This window comes from Jaculus jaculus, chromosome 1 (genome assembly GCF_020740685.1).
Source record: "Jaculus jaculus isolate mJacJac1 chromosome 1, mJacJac1.mat.Y.cur, whole genome shotgun sequence".
Classification (NCBI taxonomy): Eukaryota; Metazoa; Chordata; class Mammalia; order Rodentia; family Dipodidae; genus Jaculus; species Jaculus jaculus.
The window spans coordinates 320870639-320891710 of NC_059102.1; the positions used below are offsets into that span (position 1 = coordinate 320870639).

A 21072-nucleotide genomic window follows, 5' to 3' on the forward strand; every position below is an offset into this window, starting at 1 on the left:
GTAAAACTTAGTATTGGTGTTATTTTTCCTACAAATAAGACTGACACACCTACCTCTGGTGCCAGATATTCTGGTGTACCACAGAATGTCTTCATGGTGGCTGCATCTGTGATCCCTTCTTTGCAAAGACCAAAATCTGTAATTTTTATATGGCCATCTTTATCCAGCATCAAATTTTCCAACTGTGTGAGAAAAAATGACATAAGTTGTTCTACATACTTCAACAACATGGAAATACTGTTTGGAAAAATTACTGAATGTGGAGTAGAGAAATGTAGCTAACAGAACATTCAGTTATTGCAGATTCGTGTTTAAAAGAAAGATATTTTATCAACTATTTCATGATGATAAAATTATTGACTTGCAAATCAATGGAAAAAGAGGTACAGTTTTATGAGTCATTATTGTAAAAGTTCTCAGGACCAAATGCTAATTAATATCTTTAAGCAGACATTAATCCTCTTTTTAAAAAATCAAAAATAATGTGATTTAAGCAATCTCAAAGAAATGTACATCTTCTAGACACATGCAGATGGTTTTCAACAACTTCTCTTGAAAAGCTATCATTATTACAAACATTCATTTAGAGAAACTTTTTTGGTGGTCACTCTAAAGAAAACTCTATCTTATTTTATAAGGTAAAGTAATAACCCCCTGGCAGTTCTTTGTAACTAATATTAACCCTTTTAAATATGTGAAGAAAAAAAGTATCAAAAAGTCAATTAAGCCCTTGGTAAAAATGTACAGCACAATGCTATAAAGGTGGAGTGTCTTTGAACCCACTAAGAAACACCAAAGAGAATCCTGCAGATTTAACCAATGTCAAGATCGTCTCCCTGAAGAGAAAATTATGAGCTACTCAGGAGGGCAGGAATTTGTGCAAAGCCAACACAATTAAAAATAAAAATGGAGAACTGGGGCATGCCCAGTGGATAAAACACTTGTCACATAAGTTTTAGTACTTGAATTCTGATCCCCAGAACCCATATAAAGCTAGACATGTTAGTGTGAGTATGTGTAATTCCAGTTCAACTACAGCAAGATGGGAAGCAGGGACCGGAAAATCTCCCAAAAGCTCATAGGTCAGCTAGCCTGGCAAACACAGTGGTGATTAACAAAGAGACTGCTTCAAACAATGTGAAAGGCAGAGATTATCTGAAACTGTCCTCTAATTTCTGCTTGTCCATTTCTATACTCACATACACAAACACATAATAAAGTGAACACAAGGTAACAAGCAAACTCAAGCTATGATTATTGTCATACAAAGTATGTATGAATTCTCAGCTGATGGCCAGAACCTTTTACAGAAGAATACACTCAGTGTGAAAACATACATTAACAAGATGAGCAACTTTCATTTAAGGAGCAGATACTTAATCTATTCTTTAATGTAATGACATTTCAAAGTGCTTATCTAAACTCTGACGTAATATCAAATTTAAAACAGAGCCCCATATAAGAACAGATACCAATCATATGAAATGTAATGACACCATACTCTTCAATATTGTTACATGCCTCATATAGCAGACAGTAGAAGTAAGCTGTCATCACTGAAGCAAAGATCAGAACAGACACAAGTCCCTTTGAAGTAACACCTAAATTCACTTCTGAAAAGAAATATGTGCACAACACATTTTAGGCTAAGCTTCAGAAGAGAAAATGTTTTCCTCACTTAACAGAAAGCTGAATAAGCAATACAAATACTGTTAAACTATTTTAAAGGTAAAAGTTCATTGATTGCACCCAAAGTCAGATGTTTTCCATCTTCTTTCTACTTCTCTACCAACAACAACTTAAAAATAAAGCCCAAGGTGCACAAATACTAAGTCCTAAATACTAACTCCAACTAGAAATATCAGGAGTGCTCTTCTTTCCTCCTATTATCTTTTTCTCTGTTTTGGTCTTTCTTTTCCTCATGACTCTGATTTCTCTCCTTTTCCCATCTCTTTTAAGCAACATTACTTCATCCATCCTCTCTTCACTTGTCACACTAACCAGGAAGTACATACTGAAGCTTACATTGCTGTGTTCACTGAAAACAGATGGCCAGTTCTTAATAGTTTAAAACATGCTTATTATTTTAAAATATTTATTTATTTATTTATTTATTCATTTATTTATTTGACAGAGAATGCAGGAGAGAGAGTGAGAGAATGGGCACACCAGGGCCTCCAGTCACTGCAAACAAACTCCAGACGCATGCACCCCCTTGTGCATTTGGCTCATGTGGGTCCTGGGGAATCTAACCAGGGTCCTTTGGCTTTGCAAGCAAACATCTTAATCGCTAAGCCATCCTTCCAACCCCATGCTTATTATTTTAACATATAGATACTGCAATAAGATCTTTAAAAATATTAATTCCAACACATTAAATTACAGTTTTTAATATCTTATTTATTTGAGAGAGGCAGACAAAGAGAGAAGGGGCACGCCAGGACCTCCTGCTACGGTAAACTGACTCCAGAGGAATGCACCTTTTGTATACCTGGCTTTACATGGATGCTAGGAAACCTGGGCCACCAGGCTTTGCAAGCAAGTACCTTGAACTGCTGAAACCATCTCTACATCCCCATGAAAGTTTTTTAAGGACTTTAAATAATATGTAACCATAGTTGAGAAAATGTGACTCTATTTTCTATTCCACTTCATCCCATTCATATTCAGTTTTGTGCATATCAATATAATCCTCCTCATGTGATTTTTGTGTTATAAAGCCATTATGGAAACAGAACAGGAAACACTATTTATTCACATCCTGCCAAAACATTTCTGAATGGCTAAGCACAAAAATGTTTTTATAATTATCAGTAAATATATATTTTAAAATAGTGTCAGTGAAGTGTTCATCACTAAATGTGTCATGCCCTCCAAGGCTCAAAGACCATATCACACAAGAGGTGGTGGAAAGAATATAAGAGCCAAAGGAAAGGAAGCAGTGCTTACAATACTACCTTCCAGACACAAAGTAGCCTAGATATTCATGACCTCACAATGGCTGACACTAACTACATAAGACCTGCATAATAGGAAGGACCAAAAAATGACAACAAAATAGAAGAGATTAGTAGGAAAGAAGAGATTTGGGGGAGAGGGAACTTGGGAGGGAAAGAGAGAGAGTGTGTGGTAGGAGGGGCTATGATCATGGTATATTTTTATATTTCTACAAGTTATCAACAATTTTGTCTTTAATTTTAGAGGTAGGGTCTCACTCTAGCCCAGGCTCACCTGGAATTCACTAAGTAACCTCAGGCTAGCCTCAAACTCACAGTGATTCTACTACCTCTGCCTCTTAAGTGCTGAGATTAAAGGCATGTGACACCATGCCCAGCTCCACAAAATTTTTTTTTGAAATTTTTGTTTGTTTTTATTTATTTGAGAGCTACAGACACAGAGAGAAAGGCAGATAAGATAGAGAGAGAGAGAAAGAGAGAGAATGAGCACACCAGGGTCTCCAGCCACTGCAAACAAACTCCAGATGTGTACACCCCTTATGCATCTGGCTAACATGGGTCCTGGGGAATCGAGACTTGAATGGGGGTCCTTAGGCTTCACAGGCAAGCACTTAAGCACTAAGCTATCTCTCCAGCCCTCCACAAAATGTTTCTTTTTTTTTTTTTTTTTTAAATTTGAGATAGACAGACACAGAGAGAAAGGCAGATAGAGGGAGAGAGAGAATGGGTGCACCAGGGCTTCCAGCCTCTGCAAACGAACTCCAGACACGTGTGCCCCCTTGTGCATCTGGCTAACGTGGGTCCTGGGGAACCAAGCCTCGAACCGGGGTCCTTAGGCTTCACAGGCAAGCGCTTAACCGCTAAGCCATCTCTCCAGCTCTCCACAAAATGTTTTTAAAAATAACCTTATACCTAATTTCTACCTTCATTATCTCAGTTCTAATTCTCATATCAACTGTTAGGGATGCAGAATAAATTGAGGAGCCAAGACAGGATAAGGAATAGAAGGAGAGTTACTAACTGCTCCAGTTTTCCCAGAATTTAGAGGTTCCCAGAACATATGACTTAAAAATGCTGTAACTCATGCTATGCATGGTGGTGGACACCTGTAATCTCAGCACTTGGGAGGCAAGCAGTTAAGATGACTGCCATGAGTTCAAGGCCACCCTGAGACTACAAAGTGAATTCCAGGTCAGCATAGAGCTAGAATGCATTTAAATACCTCGAGCCCCCCCCCCCACTCCGTCCCCCTGGCAAAAAAAAGTGTTACCTGGTATGGTAATACATGCCTTTAATCACAGTATTTGGGAGGCAGAGGTAGGAGAATCGCCATGATTTTGAGGCCACCTTGAGACTACATAGTGAATTCCAGATCAACCTGGACTACAGTGAGACCCTACCTTGAAAAACAAAATAAATAAAATAATAATAATAATAAATGCCATAACTGGGTAGGCCTGGGCAAACAAAGACAGTTGGTTGCCATATTTGTTTTATGTCATCTTTGAAACATGAGGTAATTCAAAGGACTACAGTGAGAGATAGGGTGGGGAGGGTCACATCAATGGTACAGAGGATACATTGTGGGAAGCAGAAGAGACCAAAATGGGTAAGAGTTGGGTGAAGCACAGAGCTTCCTATTATTAGAATTTGGGCTGGAGAAATGGCTTAGCAGTTAAGGGACTTACCTGCAAAGCCGAAGAACCTAGGTTCAACTCCCCAGTACACACATAAACCAAATGTACAAGGTGGTGCATGCATCTGGACTTCCCTTGCAGTGACTAGAGATCCTGGGGTGTCTGCTTTCTTCCTCTCTGTCTGCCTCGTTCTCCTTTTCTCTCTCTCTCAAAATAAAATAAATAAATATTTGTAAAAATTAGAGCTTGGGCTGGAGAGATGGCTTGGTGGTTAAGCACTTGCCTGTGAAGCCTAAGGACCTTGGTTTGAAGCTCCTACGTTAGCCAGATGCACAAGGGGGCGCACGCGTCTGGAGTTCGTTTGCAGCGGCTGGAAGCCCTGGGGTGGCCATTCTCTCTCTCTCTCCCTCCCTCTCTCTCTCTCTGCCTTTCTCTCTCTGTCGCTCTCAAATAAATAAATAAATAAATTAGAGCTTGCTCTTTCTCACTTTATGACCTTGGTAACTTTTCTAAATTTTATGCCTCAATTTCATTGACAAAACAGACATAAACAATAGGAACAACCCAACGGGAGAGTTGTGAGGAAATCAATGAGATAACTAAAGGAGAACTAAAACTAAACATTAAAAAGAGAACATGAAAATTATGGAATTAAAAGGTGAGAAAAAGTTTAAACGCATGAAAATTCAGTTGTCATTGTTTTGGCATGGGAGCAGCAGTGGCTGTGCTGTAACATGCCAAGTATACCAGGCTGGTCTAGAACTTGAAACGCTACTACCTCTGCCTAAGTGCTGGGATTACAATCTCTTAATGGCCAACTTTTCAATTTTTAAAATGACAGCAAGTGCATGAGTTGTTCAGTGGTAGAATTCTCACCTGTCATACAGGAGGCCCGGGTTCGATTCCTGGCCCATGCAACCTCAGGGGCCATTTGCTGGGCATGGTGGCACACACCTTTAATCCCAGCACTCAGGAGGCAGAAGTAGGAGGATCGCCATGAGTGCAAGGCCACCCTGGGAATGCATAGTGAATTCCAGGTCAGCCTGGGCTAGAATGAGACCCTACCTTGAAAAACAAACAAAATTGATGATAATGATAATAATAATAATACAAAACATCATTTCTCCTAAACACTATAAAAAAGCGTAAGTTTGAGAAACAGAAATCCATAAAAGAAGGCTGCTTCAACTCAATGAGTTCATTAAAAATACTACTTTCCAACATGTAACAATTTCCTTTGAATAAAATATAAGTATGTAATAATTTCTGAGCCTGCTATTTTACATGTCTATCAGTGTTCATCAACTAATTCTCTTCTCTCACTATCCTGAATATCATTTTCAGAATGACTGAAATAATTTACTACCAAAACTATGAATAGATCATCACTTTATAATGCAACAAATGCATTATATAGAAACTTAAATTAAAAAAAAAATCAACAAATCTAATCTTTATATTTGTTTATTTGATTGTTTATAAGAAGAGCCAGGGTGTCTAGCCATTGAAAATCAACTCTGGACACAAGTCATTTTGTGCATCTGGCTTTATATGGTACTGGGACTGAATTCTGGTTATCAGCCTTTGCAAGCAAGTCATTTAACTGCTGAGCCATCTCCCAAATCTAATCTTGTTTAAAGATAAGTCAGCAAGTTAACATGCAATCTCATTACAAAATAAATAATTTTCTCACATAAAATACATTGATATTCAAATAAAATACATGTACAAAACCATTAGAAGAGTGATTTATGAATCTGGTGGGTCCATAAAATCACTTAAACATGCTCTAGACAGAACAAAAACTGTCTGGAAATCACTGCCTTAGCACACTAGCCACTAAAATACTTTGGGTATTTAGTACCTTTATAGGATTCTTTCTACTATATAAATGGGGAAGAAAATATTGACAACTTTTTTGACTATTTTATTGAAATTTCACGGCTTTCTTTTCTTCTCTTCATAAACCATAAAATGCAAAGTGCACATGCCCATTATTCAAGTACTCTATTAGTAACATTTTAAATGCACCTGTTTTATCTACATAGTTAGTTTCTAAGACTGAGAATATAGATCTGGTTAATGTAGGCACCCACTCACAAAAGCAGGGATCCAGTCAAACAAGAGATTATGAGAAAAGATGACAGGTAAAAAATCTGGGCAATACTATTTGTAGGAGTTTAGAGGGTTATCATCTCAAAATGCTTCCAGGGCTGTAGGTATAGTTCAGTGGTAGACAACTTTTATGGCACGTTGCAGACCATGGGTTTTTATCCTCTGTACCACAAAAACAATAAAATTATACAAAGTTCCTGCTTTAAGTGTTAGACATAATACCTCATAGAAGTCCTGCATCAAAATAAGTCAATAATCTTTGTCCAGTCATATGGCAATCATTATTTGACAGAGATCTTAATTCCCTCTGTCATGTGAAGAAATGGTAGACTTTAAAATCTTTTGAAATCATTGTTTCCAAATATTTCATATACATAGTACAGTAAAAAATGAAATGTGCAGGGCACACCAGGATTGGCAGAAAGGCTGCCTGAGGAAAAGATACATGGAACTTGGTTTTAGGCACCAAGTCTGTCTTAGGCCTATGGAATCCCTGCTTTGTACGTGTAGATCTAGATTTATGGGCATCCAAATGTCAAAATGTCATAGGATGACCTGAATGACCATGGAATTAGGTGTGCTGGAAAGTGGAAAGGAAAACATTGTGTTATAATGCACAATAGTAGAAGAAAAGAAAATCATACTTACAAAGTGTAAACCTATTTAAGAAATTGTTACAATAACATCCTGGCTTGGCATGGTGGCACACGCCTTTAATCCCAGCACTCAGGAGGCAGATGTAGGAGAATCAACATGAGTTCGAGACCACCCTGAGACTACATAGTTAATTCCAGGACCAAAAAAAAAAAAAAGAAAGAAAGAAAGGAACATCCTTTCCAATCTGGGCCAGGCAGAATAGTTCCTGCTAAGAAGGGTGGCGAGAAAAAGAAGGGCCATTCTGCCACTATGAGGTGATGACCTGAGAGTACACTATCAACATTCCCAAGCACATTTCTGGAGTGGGCTTCAAGAAGCAGGCCTCTCAGGCCCTCAAAGAGGTCCAGAAGTTTGCCATGAAGAAGATGGGGCCTCCAAATGTGCACATTGATACCAGGCTCAACAAAGCTGTCTGAGCCAAGGGAATAAGGAATGTCCTGTATTGTATCCATGTACGGTTGTCCAGGAAATGGAATGAGGATGAAGATTCACCAAACAAGCTTTATACTTTGGTGACCTATATCCCTGCTACCACATTCAAAACTCTACAGACTATCAACGTGGATGAGAACTAACTTCTTGAGTGTAAAAGAAGCTACAAAAATTTTTAAAAAGGAAAGAACATAACTCAGTAAGTATAATTTAATTTAAGAGGTGGACACTGTTCTTAGCAGCAATCGCTTCTTAACTTTTCTAGAAAGAAAGGGATGCAGAGTCACAGTCTAGTCAGAAGTGGGAACTTCACAAAGTATCTTCAGATTTAGCATGCAAGCCACATACTCTTTATTCATTCACCATGTGTTTATTTCAGAAGAATGTTAGGGAACTGAAGAAGACTAGAAGGGCTATGGTAACAAGACATTGACCATCCTTAGTGCTACTACATGGTGGTTTCTCACATTAACAATATAAATAGCTAAATATTTTCTGATTAGGTAGAAGACAGATTAGATATTCTAGAAATAGAATATCTGAATAACTTATATACTATTTTTACCTTTCACAGACTCATGGAAAAAGTTATTCTTCATTCAGAATCATTACATTCCCCTACAAAAACATCACTATTTAGCCCTGTCTACATTGGGCTGGTCACAGTTACTGTAAATAAAGGTTGTATTTGCAAAAATGAGGACTAAGCAAAAAAGAAAATATAAATATATAATTTGTATGACTGAAGAGATTTTGGAAGAGAACTCTTTAAAGTTTTATGCTGACATGAAAGAACAGCTTTTACTAAATAATCACAAGAAATTTAATTAGGGAGCACCTTAATAAACCAGTAACTTCATGTAATATATTGATAAATTAAGCAAATTTACCTTATCTAGAGCAATAAAAGTTTAAATAGCTATGTGTTGCCATTAACACCAACCTCAACAGCCTACAAGAAAAAGAACACAATAACCAAAACTAGAGCAGGCACAAAAACGTACAAAGCCCAAGAAAGCACCAAACCCCATAAAGTCACCTAGAAGACAGTGATTAAGTCAAACCTTATCCACAGTTACAACATTAAATGTTAGTGGTGTTGCCGGGCGTGGTGGCGCACGCCTTTAATCCCAGCACTCGGGAGGCAGAGGTAGGAGGATCGCCGTGAGTTCAAGGCCATCCTGAGACTACAGAGTTAATTCCAGGTCAGCCTGGACCAGAGTGAGACCCTAACTCGAAAAACCAAAAAAAAAAAAAAAAAATGTTAGTGGTGTTGACTCACCCATAAAGATATACAAGTTAACAGGGTAGATCAGAAAAATAGACCCTTCCATCTGCTGTTTTTAAGAAAACCACCATGCCACTAAGGATAAACACCTACTCAGGGTTAAAGGATGGAAAATAATTTTCCAAGCAAATGGAAATAAGAAACAAGCAGACGTTGCTATATTAATATCTGACAAATTAAACTTCAAACTAGAAGTAATAAAAAATGGTAAATATGGACACTTTTTACTCATCAAGGGAATGATCCAATAAGAGGACATCACAATCATAAAAATCTATAGGTATCAAACACTAGTGCACTATAGTTATAAAGTGAAACCTACTAGATAACAAACCAGAAATAAATTCCATTACCATCATAGTAGGGGACTTCAATACCCCACTATCATCAATAGACAGACCATGCAAGCAGAAAATCAAAAAGGAAATAATAGATCTTAACAACACAATAGATCAATTAGACCTAATAGATATCTATAGAACAGTCCATCCTAATTCTACAGAATATGCATTCTTCTTAGCAGTTCATGGAACCTTCTCAAAAACAGATCATATATTAGGACATAAAGCAGGTCTCCATAAAAGGAAAAGTAATGTTATTTCTTGCATCATATCGGCCCACCATGCATTAAAACTTGAAATTACCAACAAGAAAAACAGCACAAATTACAACAGCTCCTAGAGAGTGAAAAACACACTATTAAACAATGTTTTCAGCTGCTCAATTCACAATAGCAAAGAACTAGAATCAACCCAGATGCTCATCATTTGACATATGGATACTAAAGATGCAGTATATATACACAATGAATTCTACTCAGCCACAGGGTGAGAGGAAATACCCAGAACCTAGAGGCACCCCATACACACACACACACACACACACACACGATTGACTGCTATTCTCACAACTCATAACCTGAAACTCCATGGTCAGTATCAGCAATCCCACTAAGGAGGGCCTTCAGTGCAGCAGGGACAGTAAGAAGGGAAATGACACTACCAATATAGAATGTAAGCATACGAAGTTACTACTTAATAAAGAAAAAAAAGAAATAAATCTGCATGAAATTTGATTATGCCAAGAGTACTAATGATTTAATTTTCCCCTATGTGCTGGGAATTGAACTCATGCGAGGAAAACATATTACCATGAGCTACATCTGTAACTCTTTTGTAAGCAAGACCTTTAACCATTGAGCTATCTCCCCACACCCAGCCCTTCTGTATTTTTTTTAATTTTTTTAATTTATTTATTTGAGAGCGACAGACACAGAGAGAAAGACAGATACAGGGAGAGAGAGAGAATGGGCGCGTCAGGGCTTCCAGCCTCTGCAAACGAACTCCAGATGCGTGCGCCCCCTTGTGCATCTGGCTAACGTGGGACCTGGGGAACCGAGCCTCGAACTGGGGTCCTTAGGCTTCACAGGCAAGCGCTTAACCGCTAAGCCATCTCTCCAGCCCCCTTCTGTATTTTTATTCTGACACAGGGACACTAAGATGCACAAGGTAACCTCAAACCTGTGATTCTTCTGCCTCAGACTACAAAGTAGCTGGGATTATAGGCATCCAGCCTGAGTGATTTATCCCACTCGCTACCTTAATACTGAGTGTCTGGGTACTAGGAATGGAAAGCCAGGCCTTAACACAGGCTAACCATGTTCTCTCTACCACTGAGCTATATCCTAACTCTATGACTTCCTTTTTAAGGAAGATTTTAAGATTTAGAATCAAATGTATTCCTAGCAGTGTCATGAAAAGTATTATTGGCTTGCCTGATCTACTCTAGGTATCAATAATCCACAGCAGGTGGGTCAAACCTAGACCGCTATCTGCTTTTATAAATACAGTTTAGCTGTAACACAAAAAGCCATACTCATTTACCTAATGTTCAGAGTTGCTTTTATGCTTGAATGGCAGAGTTGAATAGTTCTAATAGAGACTTCATAGGCAGAAAAGACTTAAAATATTTACTGTCTGGCTAGTCTATGGCTCCCATCATAAAAGAACACAGAACAGGTCAGTCTCTTATTACCAATGAAACAAATACTATGTTTTGGTAAATGTGAAAACTAAGCAAGTTAATGAGACTATAGTAAAATGCTTCATTGGGGCTGAAGAGATAGCTTAGTGGTTAAGGCACTAGCCCACAAAGCCCAGGTTTGATTCCCTACTACACACATAAAGCCAGTTGCAGAAGGAGGCAATGCGTCTGGAGTTCATTTGCAGTGGCTGGAAGACCTGGTATGCCGATTCTTTCTTCTTCTTCCTCTCTTTCTGCCTCTCAAATAAATAAATTAAATAAAATAATACTTAAAATATACAAGCTGGGTATGGTGGCACACTCCTTTAGTCCTAGCACTTGGGAGGCAGAGGTAGGAGAATCACCATGAGTTTGAGGCCACCCTGAAACTACATAATGAATTCCAGGTCAGCCTGGGCTAAAGTGAGACCCTACCTCAAAAAAAAAAAAAAAAAATCTCCAGGTATTTAAACCTACCAAAAAGTTAATGCTACCGTCAAGATGAATAATCTTGTTGCTAAGGTTCTTCATAAATATTATATTATTTTGTAATATAATAATGAAACTTGTTTCAAAATGTTACTTGTGAAGTTATTAGTCTTTGACTGTTATGTTTAAAATTTCTCAAATTGTTAACTGTATACGGAATAAAAGAAACTACTAGTGATAGAACAGAGTAGACAAGAGAATTTACACACCAAAACTTCAAACCCCATAAAGGGACCACATATACATTCACAAAGAAATTTCTATCAACTATATCAAACTACATTCCCAAGAACACTTCTTCAAAGCTGAGTAAGCTTTTTCTTAAAACTATGTAACTTTGTAATTACTTTGTTTGTCCCTAATATCTCTGGAAAAACAAATTTTGATTACTTTTTTTTACCTTGAGATCACGGTACACAATCTTTCCAGAATGTAGATAGTCCAAGGCAGAGACAATTTCTGCACCATAGAAACGTGTGCGGTCCTCAGAGAAAACCCGCTCTCTCGACAAATGGAAAAACAGCTGCAGGGTAAACAGCAGGGACAGGATTGTAATAATTACTGATTTAGTGGTGGAAATTAACACAAACATAAAACACCTCTCATCACCATATTGTGATGATAGATGGTATACTCTCAGTGGACACTGAGCACTCTAAGACAGCAGCTGGCTTATCTTTTCCAGGTTTCTAAAGGGAAGCTGCGAGCTGTTAAATCAGCGCTTTAATCAATATACCAATCTTGTTTAAGGCATTCAGTTTGCTACCCATTTAACCTTCAGTTAGCAGAGGGAAAAAGTTGCATCATTTGATTGCATTTCTCTCTAACTATACACAGACTCCTTCTTAGGAAGACTAAATATTGACATTATTAAAATATATGAACACAAGCATAGATATAGTCCTTTTTATTTAATTATTTTAAGTTACATTTAATTTCAAAGAAAAAATATTGGTTCAATGAAAGTGACTTATATGAACTACTTAAAGCCTACAATTGTAGACTCATCATACTTCTAGGACTACTTTTTATTTATTTTTTTTTGGGGGGGTAGGACTTCACTCTAGCCCAGGTTGACCTGGAATTCACTATGTAATCTCAGGCTGGCCTCAAACTCAACAGTGATCCTCCTACCTCTGCCTCCCAAGTGCTGGGATTAAAGGTGTACACCACCACGCCCAGCTACTAGAAATACTTTGGAATGTCTGAATGAACATTTTCGGTGGTGAGACACTTTAAGGTTCTTAAGGTGAAGCTTCCATTCTTCCTGGTGTGGTTCTCAATATATATTCCTTTCATTTTCTGTCTTAATTCTGATGCTACCCTTTCTTCACATGGTCACTCAAAACTATAAGACCATTTATTTACTAGTTAACAATTTAAAAGTTTGCCAATTATCACCAAATATTTACTAGCACTTACTGTGACCAAACATTTCTTTATGAAACTAAAAATCTCATAGCTCTGTTAGTAACATTCAAAGCTCATCTCTCAAATGGGATACAAATCAATGGAAAAAGCTTGCCTACCATGTGCAAGGTACTGGGTTCCATTCCTACCACCGCCAAAATACAAACAAAAACTAACAGCAAAAAAAAATCATCTTTAAAGTTCAATAACAAATATCAATAAGTAGGTCTTAGCAACTATGAACTAGTGAACCAACAACCTTTGCTACTACAATGTATTAAGAAATATGCCAGTAATAACAACAGATTGCTTACAGTCCTCAGTACACTGCTTAGTGTCATGGTAGGCACTGAACATATGCCCATGTTAAAGAAAAATTAGCCAGTAAGTGTGCCCTAGACTACAAGATCAGAAATCATACCTCTCTACATGGATCACTAACCCTTAAAATAAAACTGTTAAAATTTGAAGTTAACGAAGATTTATTTTACACAAATATTAATTTCAAGTAACACCGAACATGTTTCCTACAAATTCCTTCTTCCTTTTTTCCCACCCAACCTCCAATTAAATTACTATCTTAAGATAAACTTAATGCATGACCTACTGTCCCAGAGAAGAGAGCAAAGAAAGAGAGTATTCATATTGCTAAAACACAGAGGTCCAAACATTAATTATATTAAATGAAACGATTTGGTAGATGACCTCTATACTGTAATGCCCCCTACTGGATTGCCATACTTTATCAATCAAACACACAGAGACTGCATTGGCATTTTATTTTAATACCAAGAAAGAAACAGTGTTATCAATTAAAGGTGGTACACTATATACTGTAAAAAGTGCTGTTTGCCGTTTTAAATGTGTCTTACAAATGATCAAATACAGTATGACAAAAAAAAAATCAAGCCAAATATAAGACTTGCAGTATCCACTGTTGAGTATCTTCACTGGTGTTTTCTCTCTCTCCCATTGAACTGCATGCAGAATGGCTTCTTCAGGCTTTCTGTCAGCTGGTCTACATGGAGGAGTTATCAGCTCAGTTCCAGCAGGATTTCTCATGGCCTTACAGCTCAAGTACGTGGAGTCTTCAGCAATAGGATCTAATCATCTATTCCTGGTGAGAAACCAAGGGCCTCGGCAATGGCCTGTTTGGGGGGCAACAGGGACCTCCCTGGCCAACAACTCACTGGAAAGTAGTCCATCCCTGGCACTGAAAATTTTCTAGCAACAATCTACAGCTCCCGAGTGTTCCATTGTCCAAAACAGCAGGTTTCCATATGATTTATTTATATCTTCTTAGATTTTGATTAGCCCTCCCTCTACTTTTCCTTTACTCAACCTCTTCCCCTGACCTCACTTTGGCACTTTTCACCCCCATTAATCTATCCTTCTACTTACATATATACACTGCAAGCCTTATATTTGGCCAGCCAGGCCAAATGAGCCAATGGGTGCAATAGTTGCACGTCACTCATGGTGGAAACCAACTGCCCTCTAATTGGACTGGAGGCCTGCTCCATGGGAAGGAATACATCCCTGATTCTGAAAACTTAAAACAGGGGTAGTCATGAGCCCTAGGGGTTAACATCTGCTGCTGTCTAGCTAAATGTATTCACTATGCTTATCAAACCACCTAGTAAGCACTTCTCTTAACGTACATATCCTTATATTAATGCTACTCTCACTTTGTGTAGAGAATCTTCTTTTTTCAGATGGCAGTGACCTTGGGATGACTCAGAAGGCATCATGGTGCTGGAAAGAAGTGACCAGAGTGCTCAGTACTGCAATATCGCTATCACACCTTCCAAGGCTCAAGGTCTAATGCGGAAGAGGTGGCAGAAAGAATGTAAGAGCCAAAGGAAGGGTAGGACTCCTTACAACATGCTCCCCCCAAATGCAAACTGGAATGGATATCCATGACCTCACAGTGCCTGACACTACCTACACAAGACCATCATAACAGGAGGAAAAGATCATGACATCAAAATAAAAGAGAGACTGATTGAGAGGAGAAGGGGTATGGTGGAGAATGCAGTTTCAAAGGGAAAAGTCGGGGGAAGGAGGGTATTAACATGGAATGTTCTTCATAATCATGGAAGTTGTTAACAAAAAATAAAATTGAAAAGGAAAAAAATAATTAAAAAATCAAGCCAACTTATACAATTAGTGCCATTTCTTAAAAATCTACTCACGTTACATAGGGTTATATATATTTTTAATGCATTACCATTGAAACAAGGACAGAGAGTACAAAGAAGTATAGATCATCAATAAAACCAGTAAGAAAATTTTCTAGGATTCAGTAATTTCTGCCATCCTTTAAATTTGTTTATCATTTTATTTATTTATTAGATACAGAGGGAAAGAGAATGGGCCTCTAGCCACTGCAAATGAACACCAACCAGATTCATGTGCCATGATGTACATCTGGCTAAAATGGGACCTAGAGAATTGAACCTGGATCCTTAGGCTTCACAGGCAAGTGCCTTAACCACTAAGCCATCTCTCCAGCCCATCTGCCATCCTTTATATAAAAGAGCAACTTTGATGAAGAAAGCCCCATAAGTGCTATGTTAAGGTAGTCTAATGAAAATACTGTGATTAGGTTTATACATTTTCTTAAGTGAATGTTAATTTTACCAATACCTATTTACTTAAAAGAGAGTTATAGATACTTTCTAAATTCATTTAATATATTCAGGAATCTAGATCTTTAGTTGGATGATAAATCTTCAATTTGTCTGACAGCCAATTTCTAATAAAATACAAGTTAAAATTTATAATTATGGAAGAAAAATCAATGTATTTCACAACCCATTACCATCTGATGTCTACCCTTGTTACTACATAGAGTTTTTTCTTGTTTAGATAACCAATAGCCTTGTAATTGCCAAATTCAATCATCTATTTGCAGTTAGTGCCCCCTTGCTGCTCTTCTGGAGCTCAGGGACTCACCTACTCCCCATTTCTCTCTTAAAGCACTGTTTTTTGTTGTTTTGGTTAATTCAACTTTCCTGACTTATATCCTAACTGTCTAGAGCATCATCCTTAGTCCCTACCCTAGTGTTCAACAAAGATTTCAATTCAAGAGTATCAGTTCCTTTAATGTTGCTAATGGGACAGTAGGAAGAGAAAGAGTGGGGATACAATAATGATTAAGACATAATCTCATAATGAGCTAAGACATTAATGAACAAAAAGATTTAGAGTATAACATATTATTGAATAATACTTTTAAGAAAACTTTTGCCTGACAAGACTCATGAAATGAGCCCTACAATTACTGTTACATTTTATACTGGCAACTTTATACTGTGAAGGGTTACCTAGATTATAGTGAATGACATGGGAAGATCTAACTTAACTGTGGGTGGCACCATTTTAAGGTCTTGCTGGAGTCTTGGACTGTATAAAAACAAGAAAGCTCACTAAGCACATACTTTGCTCTCTGCTTCCTCACTGTGGGTTCATTATGACCAGCTGTGCTTCAAGCTCCTGCTGCAAAGCCTTCCCCACAACAATGGCCTGTACACTGAAATGCAAGCTAAAATAAACCTTTCCTTCACTAAACTAATTTTTGTCAGGGACTTTGTCCCAACAACAAGATAATGAATAATTCAATTACCCTCCTTTGGTCTCGGGTACTTTATAAAACATTTTATCTAAGCATTACTAAGAAATTTCACTGTTGAAGAGAAAAATACTAAATCCAGGAAAGGGGCAGGTACCATAATCATTAGAACCACGCAGAAGCAACGACATTTCATTGTCATCATCAGGCAAAATGAGGGAAAAGCTTCTAAGCAATAGAGTATCCAGCTCTGCCATCAAGGACAGTAGAACACCTATACAGTAACAGTGCTACAGCAAAGGCTGTAAGACCAGTCTAAGCTTAAAAACAAACCTTAGCCAGGCATGGTGGCACACGCCTTTAATCCCAGAACTCTGGAGGCAGAGGTAAGTGAATCGCTGTGAATTCAAGGTCATCCTGAGAATACACAGTGAATTCCAGGTCAGCCTGGGCTAGAGAGCGAGACCCTACCATTAAAAAATAAGAACAAACAAACACACACAAAAAAACCCCTGGATGATTACAATGTTTACACATGAGAAGGCATAAACATATTTTTAATTCTAAAATCTCTAGTATACAACAATAAAAAATTGTATATCTGGCATTCAGCTAAAAAACTCAAAAATTCAACATTCACAGAGATACTTCCCTATTAAGGTTTAGTTAAGCACTATCCATAATAGCCAACCTAAGTGTTCAACAACAAAGGAATGGATAAAAAAGTTGTCATATCCAAACACAGTGGAGTATTTTTAGCCATACAGAAAAATGAACTTATATCACTGGCAGGAAAATAGACACAACCAAAGATAATCATATTAATTAAGTCAGTCTCAGAAAGACAAATATATTTTCTCTTCTTTATGGTTCCTAGATTTAATTGAATATATAAAAGTCAAGAGTACATATGTGAGATCAAAGTTGTAGTTATACTGTGTAGGGGAACAAAATGACCAGCAGGACAAGGAAGAAGAAAGGGAGGGGATATGAAAAGAAAATACTAAAAAATATTTTTTTTTGATCAGACAAAAAAAGAGCTAGGAAAATATAGCTTATAACTAAGGTGGACAATCAATAGTTGGAAGCAGACTCACTAAATCAGATGACAAAATTGAAAGAGGATCACAATGAAACAGTTACATAAAATATAGTTTAAACTTCAAATGACAGGGGGAAAGACAGCAAAATAAATGGAAAAAAACACATCCTTCAAGATAGAAAAGCATGTCTGAGATGAAAAAATACTAGATGGAATTAATAGTATGTTAGATATTACAAAAGAAAACACTGGTGCACTTAAAAATACCTGGGGGGGGGGAAGAACCCAAACTTAAAGACAGAAGGAAAAAACAAAAATGGGGAAGGAGTTAAGAGAACAGAATAAAGAAAAGTTTAAAGAATAATAATTATTTCCCTCAAATTTAATAAAACCCAATATACAGACTGGAGAGATGGCTTAGCAGGTAAGGTTTTTGCCTTCCAAAGCCTACCAGGTTCAAATCCTCAGTACTCACATAAGCTAGATGCACGTGGTAGGACATGTGTCTGGAGTTCATTTGCAGTGACTAGAGGTCTTGGCATGCCCATTCTTTCCCTTTCCCCCTCAAATAAATAAGTAAAAATAAAATATTTTGTAAAAAGAATAAAAAGCAATATGCACAAACATCCACAAAGTTAAAAAAGAATAGCAAGGGCTGGAGAGATGGCTTAGCGGTTAAGCGCTTGCCTGTGAAGCCTAAGGACCCCGGTTCGAGGCTCGGTTCCCCAGGTCCCACGTTAGCCAGATGCACAAGGGGGCGCACGCGTCTGGAGGTCGTTTGCAGAGGCTGGAAGCCCTGGCACGCCCATTCTCTCTCTCTCCCTCTATCTGTCTTTCTCTCTGTCTGTCGCTCTCAAATAAATAAATTAAAAAAAAAAAAAAAGAATAGCAAAAGAAATGTGAGAAAACTATATTAAGTCACATCATAATCAAACAACTGAAAAGAAGTGACAAAGAAGGAGAAGATAAAGCTCAAAAAGACAAAAATGATGGCGGTTTTCTTATGAGAAACCCTGTGAGACAGGAGAGAGCGGTGTGGCATCTTCACAGCAATGAACACAGAACTGACACACTAGCATATGTTTGTTTGTTTACAGGGTCTTTCTAAATAGACCAGGCTGACCTCTAATTTGTGATCCTTCTGCCTCAGTCTTCCAAATGCTAGATTTATAGATGTGTTTCATCATGCCAAACTGAAGGAAAAGAGAACCAAAAAGAAAACTGCATGTAAACAATATTAAGAAGATGCTGGTAACAGTAACTATGTGAATATAAACTGATTTTTAATGTTTTAAATCTCATTAAAATAGTTTAAAATAAATGCATGGAAGCATTTATAACATAGACAAAAATAAAAGGTAACAAGAGTACAATGGCATAAAGGAGGAATGAAAGTATAGTGGTAAGAGATGTTAAGATAAGGGAAATGGCAAACTATAACTTGAACATATAATGGGAAAAGTTAAATGAATTTGAAGTGAATACCTATCCTGCAATCAAAACTGCAGTTCTGAGAATTCTGTTGAAAATTTACCATATCTTTAAAGAATAAGAACACTTTCATTCAAGCACTTCTGAAAAAAGAGGGAGTACTTTTTGAAATATATTCATTTGAGAAAAAGACAGACACACATACACACAGAGAGAATGAGCACATAGGACCTCCTGCAAATGAATGACCCATTTTGTGCATCTAGTTTTATATGGGTACTGAGAAATTGAACCCGGGTTGGCAGGCTTTATAAGAAAGTGCCGGTAACTGCTGAGCCATCTTCCCAGCCTGATACATACTTTTAAAAAGTAAGCATCACACCATGCATTATCTTAATACAAAATCAGATAAAGTCATTCCATGAAAGGACAGGTATAGATCATCACCTCAATCAAGATATACATAAGTCTTAATAGAAACAACAAAACATCATGACAAACAAGTTTTTCTCAGGAATGAAAGATTAGCATAATAACTGAAAGTCAATTAATATTAGGTATCAAATGGAGAACCCAGAGAGAGAAAAGCACATGATCATTTCAATGGAGGCAGAATATGCTGCTAAGAAAAGTGACTGCCACTGATAAGATCTCTTGGAAAAGGCAGGAACTACTTTACCCAGATATAGGGCATATCTGAGAAACAGAGCTAACTCAATCCTCCTTTCACTATACACTATACAGACAATGTAAAAATTAACAAAATGTTACTAAATGCTATTAAAAGACAGAAAGGGACCAAAACAATTCTTGAAACAAAACGTTCCAGGGCTACAGAGATGGTTCAGCAGTTAAGGTACTTGCCTGCAAAGACCCAGGTCTGAGTCCCCAGTACCCACATAAAGCCAGATGCACCAAGTGGTGCATGCATCAGGAATTCATTTGCAATGGCTGGAGGCCCTGGCACACCCATTCTGTCTATTTCTCTTCCATTTCTCTCTGCTTCCAAATAAATAAATAAATTTTTTTTTCAATTTTCCTCTACATTCGAAAATATATTCTAAACAATAAGATTAGTTGGAGAGTGATATGAAAATCTATAGAACAATAATAGATGTACACATAGGTGACAAATGATTTTTACAAAGGTACAATGTCATTCTAGTCTTTCCAACAAAAGATACTTGAATAACCAGAGATCTACATGGGAAGAGTGAACTTCAACTCTCAGCCTATAGCACAATGTGAAATTAACATGAAATGTATCAGAGACCATGACTGGGTGGGTTCCCCCAAAAAGTTCAAGAAGAAAAAACAGGAGAGCCAGACACTGGGGATCCCACCTATAATCCCAGTTGAGGGAGGCTGAGGCAGGATGATCACCATGAATGTGAGGCCAACCTGGGCCACATTGTGAGTTGCAGGTCATTTAGGGCTAAAGTGAGACTGTGCCTTAACTTCTCCCTGTCCCCACAAAAGGAGAAATTCTTTGTGATTGAGAACAAAAATTTCTTAAAGTACTCAACAAGAAAAGACATGTAAGAAAAAATGAGACATAAAAGTTTTGAATTTTTGTGTACAAACGTGTTTTTTGCATGTCTGTATGGGTGGGCAGGTACAGGTGTGGGTATACATGCACACACACATGTGGAGGCAATGAACAGCCTTGTATGCCATTCCTTAAGTATAGACCTTCTTTCTTAAGACAGGGTATATCATTACCCTGGAGATTGTCAGGTAGGCTAGACCAGCTGGCAGTAAACCCTAAGGATCTGCCTATTGTCTCCCCAGTGCTGGGGTTTACAGGCTACAGAAATCCTGAAATCACACCTGGCTTTTGTGCTCTAAATTCAGATTCCTCATGATTACAAAGTGAGCACTACACCAAATGAGCCATTTTCTAGGCCCCAAAATTCAGAATTCTCCTTACACAGTAACATTAAGAAGATGGAAAGTGAAACCAGCTACCATATAGGAGAAACCAATCAGAATAAAAATATTTAGAAAAACATTTATAA

General features: G+C 37.6%; 1 protein-coding gene and 1 pseudogene across 5 annotated transcripts in view; one reads left to right on the plus strand and one right to left on the minus strand.

Annotated features, from left to right (window-relative positions):
- The window catches only part of Akt3 (AKT serine/threonine kinase 3), a 286122-nt gene that overhangs the window by 53084 nt on the left and 211966 nt on the right, over positions 1–21072 (minus strand). For 4 of the 5 annotated variants that reach the window (XM_045151039.1, XM_045151030.1, XM_045151053.1 and 1 more), the window contains 2 exons: positions 11998–12120; positions 54–182 (listed from right to left, as the gene is read on the minus strand). In XM_045151039.1, the coding sequence (XP_045006974.1) occupies positions 54–182; positions 11998–12120 (252 nt within the window). The remainder of the gene's footprint in view (positions 1–53; positions 183–11997; positions 12121–21072) is intronic. The other variant, XM_045151059.1, reaches the window with a different exon arrangement.
- On the plus strand, positions 3440–7941 carry LOC105943732 (annotated as a pseudogene).